The sequence below is a fragment of the Dreissena polymorpha genome, chromosome 4 (assembly GCF_020536995.1).
Source record: "Dreissena polymorpha isolate Duluth1 chromosome 4, UMN_Dpol_1.0, whole genome shotgun sequence".
NCBI lineage: Eukaryota > Metazoa > Mollusca > Bivalvia > Myida > Dreissenidae > Dreissena > Dreissena polymorpha.
The window spans coordinates 7,949,168-7,957,840 of record NC_068358.1 but is presented as its reverse complement, the minus strand read 5'-3'; the positions used below and the strand labels follow the sequence as shown (position 1 = coordinate 7,957,840).

The window sequence follows — 8,673 nt, the reverse complement described above, 5'->3', positions numbered from 1 at the left end:
CACATGTTGCACGATTTACACTGTCATTGTAGCTTTGTGCGTTGAGGCAAACATGGGAGTACATAAATACAAATATGTAACAGCGATATTGTTTGTTTTAACCATATTGGCGATATTCTGTTTTCAATCAACCATTCGTGTTTTTATGACTCAACAAATTACGAACCAAAACGAGAAGAAACACAATGAAAAATCAAATATACCGTGTAAGATTCAAGCTCTCGACCCGTGGGATCTTTCACTTAAGCCATTTCTACGTGAACCGGCACCGCTTAAATGTACCGAAATCGTCGACTTGTTTTATGTTCAGGAAAATGGAATGCTCGTAATAAACGCGAGTGTAGAGAAGGTCAATGGCGTTAAAGTCTCGGATTGGAAATGCTATTATAGTAATATCACACGCAAGTCTCGGCGATTCAAATGTGATATTTAGCGGTGAAAAAGAATTTAAATACACCTTTTTGGTCGAGAGTCAGCTGTTTCGCATAACATGTTTCAACCATACGGCGAAAAGTGCAGCAAAAGTCTATGATATGGCATTCTTCAATCCGTATTGGGCCGCAAACAAGCTAGACGACATCGACGATGAAACAGAATATAGACCAAGTGTCATCCTTATTGGGATTGATTCACTTTCAAGGTCAAATGCTATCAGAAGCCTTCCAAAAACTCTGCAATATCTTCGCGATGATCTCGAGGCTTTTGATTTCATGGGGCTACGTAAGGTAGGGTTGAATGCGTTTCCAAATTTAATACCACTTCTTACGGGAAGACCACATACCGACTTTCCCAATTATATGCAAGGCAAAGATTTCGCCGATTCAATACCTTTAATCTGGAAGGAAGACTGTACCGCTAGAACCGCAACGGCTTTTATTGAAGACTGTCCGGGCATTTCCATTTTCAACTATTTGAAGCCGGGATTTTACAAGCAACCATCTGAATATTATTTCCGCTCTTTTGAAGTTGCACGGCGAAAATTCAAGCCGATGATGTTTACATCTCTAGGGGAAGATTCTGGGGACTGTTACGGAAAGAAAAATTTGTTTGTGTTGATGAAGGAGTATTTTAAAGGATTTCTTAAAGTGTATAGAGACAAGCGAAAATTTGCTCTGTTCTGGGCGACCCACGTTGGGCACGATTATGTAAACCATGTCCGGTTAATCGACGAATCTTTACTTGAAATGCTACAGTGGATGAAACGAGAAATAAATATGGAAAACATCATGTTAATTTTCCTTGGTGACCACGGCTTTCGAATGGGCGGTTTAGCCTTGACGCATATCGGGCGAAAGGAGAATAACAATCCCGCGCTTATTATACATGTACCAAAGCAGTTGAAGATAAACGTCGAAAATATACTTTTACAGAACACAGCAAGACTTGTAAGTCATTATGATATTTACCAAACCATGTATGACATTCTTTCGTATAAACACATCCCTCCTCCGCAATATATGGATGTTCAAGACACGTTAGTGCGACGAAATATATTAAATCCAATACCAATTGAGAGAACGTGTTCAGATGCGGGTGTTCCTGCAGAGTATTGCACTTGCTATGAGGACATATCAGTGGGTACAAATTCCAGTATCTGTTTGGAATTAGGCCGGCATCTTGTTCATCACATTAACAATAATATTCTTCACAACAATAGCCAATGTGCCGGTTTACACTTATATAACATATCTGACGTGTCGCTTGAATATTCTGATAAACATGTTAAGCGACAGGCAGATCAAGGTAGGAAATCGTCTTGGAATAATCAAACTAAATCTGAAGCCGCTGAAGAGAATTTGTACAATGACGGACGGTATAGAATGGTGATCTTCACGATCCCCGGAGAGGCCTCTTTTGAAGGACTTTTAGATTATTCGAGTGCTACCAATGGAAACAGGATACAAGTTATCGGACTACCCAGCAGATTAAATGTTTATGGAAATCAGTCGCACTGTTCTGAAACTGTTATTAAATCTTTCTGTTATTGTAAGGATCTTTTAAACGATCACTAAGCACGTTCGCATAAGTGTTTGGACATGTAATATTTATCAAATACTTGAAAGGGTATTAGTGAGTTAAGTGTTAGTCAAGTGGGAAACTGTATTTATTAGATCTATTTAACTGAATCAACCAGAAGATTTGCCACAACGACTTAATTAAATGAGTTCCCAATCAACGTTTTCAATTAGAAGTAATACAATAACTACAGTAATAATACCATAGATTAAAAATTATTATTGTCATTTTTAAGTTATATATTAAGAACATGGATTTACAATAAAACAACGCATCGTCGAATAGTTTTATATGTATTTCATGTATAAAGATCTATGTATATCAACGTTGTATTTGTATTTCATAAAATAAGATTCGTTATAAAAACGATAAGTAGCATATTACCGTCCTCCAATTGTATGTTGTCCTCGATATATGCACACGTGTTGAGATAATGAATTGTTTTCACAGCTGTTGTAAAAATTTTCTTTGGTAATTCATTAATTAATTTGTGTAAAATTTGGCATGTTATTTTTATAAGTGCGCGTAAGATCACACTAGTTACAAAGTTAGTCGGAAAGAACAAAAAAAGCGCATAATGGCGACATTTGTGAATATACAATTTATAGATACCATTGAAAATATTATTAAACACCATGCTTCTGTTCTGAAGTATTATGTAATTTCCTGTGTAAATGTCTCTTTTTGTTTTGTGTGATAAATATCAAATCTTCTTTTAACTGATTTCATCCTTTTTAATTTATACTCCTGACTGAACTGCGTATTTAATTATTAATATGCATATTAAAAGCTATTAAAAAGTGTAAAACGTTAAAACGTATGTTTATATAACAATTAACACATCTTTTCTTAAAATGTAATTTATATTTAGTACGTAAATAGTTGTTAGAGCAGAATTTTTAGCTTTGAATGCACATTTGAATATGATTCATACAAGAACATGCAAACGTGGAATCGTTTGGCACTGGGAGTCGAATGTATTTACAATGAACATCAATTCAAGGATTTATCAAATTATATAATAAAATGAAAGATTTGGATTCTTTGTGAAGTGCCTGTTTGCTTAATATTGCAAAGCTTGATTAATGTATTGTACTTGAATTATCTTACTTTGTTTTTGTATCAAATGTTAAGTTTATTTGCAGGTGTATCATTGTTCTTGGTAAATAACTTATGTCAATAAAACGTTTAATATGTTTCAGGCAATTATCTAACCCTATACATTTAAGTATGTTTATGTATGAAATTTGCAAAGCTAAAACGTATAATTCAGCTCTATTTACCACAGTGACAGTATATGACATTTACAAATATATAGATCTCAAACTTGTGTGGGTTGAAGGTACGCCATCAAAGCCTCAATCATACTGTGTTGGACCAATTGCCCTCCGTTATTAGTCCCATAACTAAAAGGGTGGATTTTTAAGGCAAGGCGTTCAACAATTAAATGTGAAAGGTAAAACAATTAAAACGATAACATAATTAAACTAGGATATGTATTTAATTGAATAACTATTGAGTTATTAAAATGTCATCGGAGCACATCATTAAAACCATCTGAAGCACGTTAAAAGCTTGTATAAATTCAATTCAAAATTAGTTTCAAATTATAGTATATTTTGTTCGTTTTGGTAATTAAAATATATTTTTTAAAGTGCAACACAAGTTTTAATTTAGTCCGGCAGAAAAGTGGCCATTTTTCACTAAACCCGACATTGGATTGTATAGTAAATGTTAAAGATTTTTTTTTATTAGAGACAAAGTAATAATGAAGATTCCAAATGATGCCGGCTGGAATCTTTGTGGGTTTTGCATAGAATGCTTCCATGGTTGGCGGCAAGCTTACTGGCGATAGCGTAGCCTTATCCGAATTGCTTACCCTGGTTGCCTACCTGAAGGAATTGTCTTGTAATACACATCTTCTCCGTATCAGGATTTCCATAGCATGCTGAAACAAATCTGGTCGCTTCCTTCACAACTTCTTTTAAACAAGCTTACATATCGCTTAACAGTCTAATGGAGTTGCTTGCCTTCAGCATCTTAAATTTTCCCTTAGCGATACAAAAATATCCAGCCACCGTGTTGCATCTAAGATAGCGTTAGCAAGTCGGTTGCGATATTTATATTGGTTTTGGCAGTTTTTGGAATGTGTTTTATTGCTATTTCCCTCACTGATGAGTCCATGATGGCCAATAAGAAAAGTTTCAGGACAAAATAGTAATGTAACAACAAATCAAACTCGTATCATCAACTACCACAGAAATGCCAGTGTGTTCTGCTTCTACAGCATCTATCATTTTCCTTATCATTGTCATGTAAGCTTCTTCTCTGATTCATTGTAAATCAGCTCGTTTGATTATGACACCTTCATATATTGCAGTGGACTTTTCATGATATCCTGTAACGACCAACTTGTGTGATTGAGTGCACAAAAGGTGAAATTCTTTATCCGTGGATAAAGCTTAACAAATCAGAGAGATCAGCTGTTGTTTTTTTCTCAGTTACATCTATTATAACAGTATGTGGTGATAAAGACATGTCACCTGTTAGTTTTACACCCTTGAAACGTTTGATTGTCCACCTGACCTTGCCACACTCTCAGTGCTGAGCTCCATGTATCGTCAAACATTATGTAGACATCATATTTATTCAGATTGTGTCTTATAAAAGACTTAAAGTTATCAATATAGTCATGTATCTTTCCGTCTAAGGGTCAATGAATGGCATACAGGAGAGCAGATCCATCTATAACTGAACATGTGCGCTGGCTTTCAATGTGTATCTCAGTCACTTCTACTTTTAATTGATTCTTCGGCACCTATTTTCAAAATTTTTATTCTGAGTTCCTTTGTTTCATTAAACATAGCAGTAGGTACTGGAGCCAATGCATGGCCCTGTGTATGGTATATATCAATTTCCCTAGAACTAGGTTGTAGGCCAGTTACTCTTGAATATATCAGATTGGTGTCATACACGTTGGTGTTCACAGACCTAATGTGCTTTCTAGACACAACCTGGGTTTTAACCTTTTTTAAGATATTGACCCATACACAATGTGCGACCATGAGTTTTCAAATCCGATCGTTTTGATTTTACCAATATATTGTGTTTGGTCAACATAAGCAGACGTTGGGGATATTGTTCCGGTCACAATATTCACTAGACTGGGTGGATGCTTGCATGGATTCCACGGATCAATACATTCTGTAAATTTTCTCTCAATACTTGATTTATCCCTAGCATCTAAATTAATCCTCATCCGCTGTTCTTCTTTCTGTTGTTTTTCAGTGTCCATTTAATTGACAATATTCATTGCTCTCAGATCTTCTATCTCGCTGAAAATATGCAGACTCAGCTCCAAACTTTAAGAGTTTCAGGTTTAAGTGTTGATCCTATAATTCCCTTCTTGTCACGACTATAGCTCATTTGCTTCTTTGAGCATGTCACTCCATTTGGCATTCCATACCCCCGGAACATGTCTCATAACATGCTCACCCTTTTTTAAACTTTTCTTGTGCGCTTCCTCCACTTACCTTAAATAAAAGAGGCCATATCTCGAGTAGTTTTGGTGTTAAGCGGCAAGAAGTATGGTACCATGAGCTTAACTGATACCAATCACCTTCTCTATCTGTTTTAACATACATCATCATAAGGAAAACTGCTTTAATCAAACAATCAACCCACAATTAAGTCGTACGACTTGCAGATGCTATGTTGTTAAGATACATTTCTAGATCATCAAATGGCTGAAAATTATGTTTAGTGAATACCTTGCGCAACATTTCCTCTGTCACTATTTGTAATGCCCGTACATTCTCTGGATATTTCTTCCAATTTAGGAGTTTGGAGATTCCAGCAACTGTTGACTCAAGCAACTCTTCCAACCCACTATTTGCCATTTGTGTTCCCACTGACCGCACAATTACTCTTTTAACATTTCACTTATCAATGTAATTAACTTGTGTAAACTCTTATTTAATGTATTAGAAAGATAATTAAGAATTATAATTAATTTATTTGCGTAATCCATGCTTACCCGATGTAAATCAGACGGTTGTAAATCATTTGTGCGAAACGAATATGTAAACATGGTGTTCGCACCTAGTGTATTATGCAGTACGTGCATATGTTAATTATGATTTCTTAGCTGCCTTGTCTGTAATCTCTTCATGTAAATGTAAAATAATACATTTTAGGGTTTTTAGTAGGAGATATTGAATGGTTTTACAAAATGCCATTCAGACATTTAGGCCTAATACTAAATATGTATTTTTTTAATTAATTAAACAGTGCACTAGATATATTAATACCATTTAAATTATTGGCATTATCTTTCCCCCTTTTATGTAATGGAATGATAGCTTCTACAATCTAATTAATTAAAAAATAACATATTAAGTATTGGGCCTAAACAATAAAATACGCCCAATCAGTTTGCATAAAACAGGACCTTTGATGATAGTTTAAATAAATAATGACTTGAATAATCTTTTTTTTCAACAAAACAATATGAAGTTATATGCAGCAGAGATATTAAAACTTTCACACCATACTGCAATCTCTACTTGAGAGGAAAAGACACTGCAAGAAGGTTTGAACGAAACAAATACGCAACACCAACAACCCTAAAACATGGGAGCCAAAGGTGGGGACAGGCCAACAGTATTCAAATGTAACCAATGACAGCATTAATGTCACCTCAATAAGTCAGGGGCAACCAACCAAAAACCAGCATATACATTTTACCAGCAATAAAATCAGAGTGTTCAAAATCAAAACAAATAAAAAGCAAATAATACGAATAAGCTAAGTGTAACAAGTGATTTAACAATTAAATCGTTAGTTAAAAAATATTTTCCAAAGTTAGATAATTAAATCGTTAATTAACACATATTTTCCATAAAAGCAGACAATAAAAACAATATAGCAGCTGGTATTGCAATTAAAGGAAACACATAGAAATGCGCCGATACCAAAACTCCTCAAATTATATTGAACAATACTCCTTTAAAAGTTAAAACCATGAAGATATAATATATATTCAAAAAGAACATCACTTATTCGTCACACATCAAACTCACAGCGTACAAGATTTTCTTTATAGTAAGTAAAGGAATCCAGATTGAAAAAAGCGAACTCTAAAAATTCATATAATTAGTAAACAGGGACATAAGACCTGTACTACTGAAGATGCAATTGAATACCGATAAAAAAAATCCTATGGCTAAAATGAAACGCATTCAGGGCACAATCTTTTCGCAATGGATTGGCGAATATAGGCATGTAAATCAGTTACAATATTCAAATGCATAACATTTATTTAAACGTATACAGTAAGAATAGATTATTATATTGGTTGATCTTCAAATGTCGAAACATTCACTGTCGAATGGTCTGTCATCAACAGGGTCTTCAAGATGAGAATCAGCCAAGTTAATATACATAAAGTGTTGATATGAATTCTGCCTTATAATATTGGTTGAACATGGTCAATTATCAAAAACATGATAAATTGATACATAATTAAATCACTTTCTTTGATCACATTGCACCACACAAACATGACCTTGCTTGAGGAATTTGTTTACTGCTCTCTACCAATTTTGAGTTGAAACAACAAGTATTAAACACTTGGAAAAACACATTGACACGGAAATAGACTATTATTTTTTTAACTTTTTCTTGCAAGTGAGTTCGTGCATTAATGTATCTCCATTGAGTTCTAGTAAGCATGTGATTTATTTTTTATTTTTTGATGATCAGATATTTATCCATGTACTACAATAGGATAGGCATTTGTTATCTACGTGATAAGACAATCCAGATTGATACATTTTAAAATGTGATCATACTAGCGATGTTATATGCTTATACTTTTAAACAAATTCGAGTTTTAATTGCATATGTTAAAATGGAGTGAATGCAATAAACACACGAAATTACATAAATATATTTCCGTTCCAATGTCCTGTTACCACGTGTTTTACAATCAGACTGGCGTACCAAAAGACAGACACTCAGACGAAACAAAGTAACCAACAGCGATGCACAAAACATAAACAGGTGAACGATAAAGGAGGTTGGCTGGATGTTTGCATTTGCAGGTAATCGGGGTAGTTGACAGTTAGACAATCACATACGATGGTATATAAAAGAAAAAGAAACGGGTAGACAGATTGACAGCAATATAAGTCTTGGAAAAGTATCCAAGTTTATATATTATATATTAGATTATTATATACAGGCATTTTATGTATTATGTTATTATATATATATATATATATATATATATATATATATATATATATATATTAGCTGCGCTCTGAAAAAACGGACTTAATGTATGTAAGATATGTTTCATTCAAGAAGGCTTATCATGGACTTTGAAATGGTAACCGAAGTATGTAAAAGTTAAACTCGATCCTTTAACTACTCAAAATGTACTTAAGCTAGGTTTTGTAAAATCGGTATGTGATTAAAAGCCAAAATTAAATATATGCATGTTAATTCAGGTTAAATAGTGATCGAATTAATTTGTGGCCGCTTAATCACAAAAGTAATTGAAAAAATAACATCTGCTTACTGACATAACTTGTATAAACTTAAGGTGGGTTTATTAAACTTATGGATATAGTTTTCTTACTCCGACAACATAAA

General features: G+C 33.9%; 1 protein-coding gene across 1 annotated transcript; it reads left to right on the top strand.

The window, feature by feature from the left end:
* Positions 1 to 211: 211 nt before the first annotated feature.
* LOC127877058 (uncharacterized) lies at positions 212 to 2,208 on the top strand. The gene has a single exon (XM_052422658.1). It carries the CDS (start codon positions 354 to 356, stop codon positions 2,010 to 2,012), a length of 1,659 nt encoding a protein of 552 aa, XP_052278618.1. The 5' UTR covers positions 212 to 353; the 3' UTR covers positions 2,013 to 2,208.
* Positions 2,209 to 8,673: the final 6,465 nt, after the last annotated feature.

Bases quoted from the DNA above. Each gene is read 5' to 3' on its own strand.
- LOC127877058 (XM_052422658.1), top strand. From the start codon at position 354: ATGGCGTTAAAGTCTCGGATTGGAAATGCTATTATAGTAATATCACAC.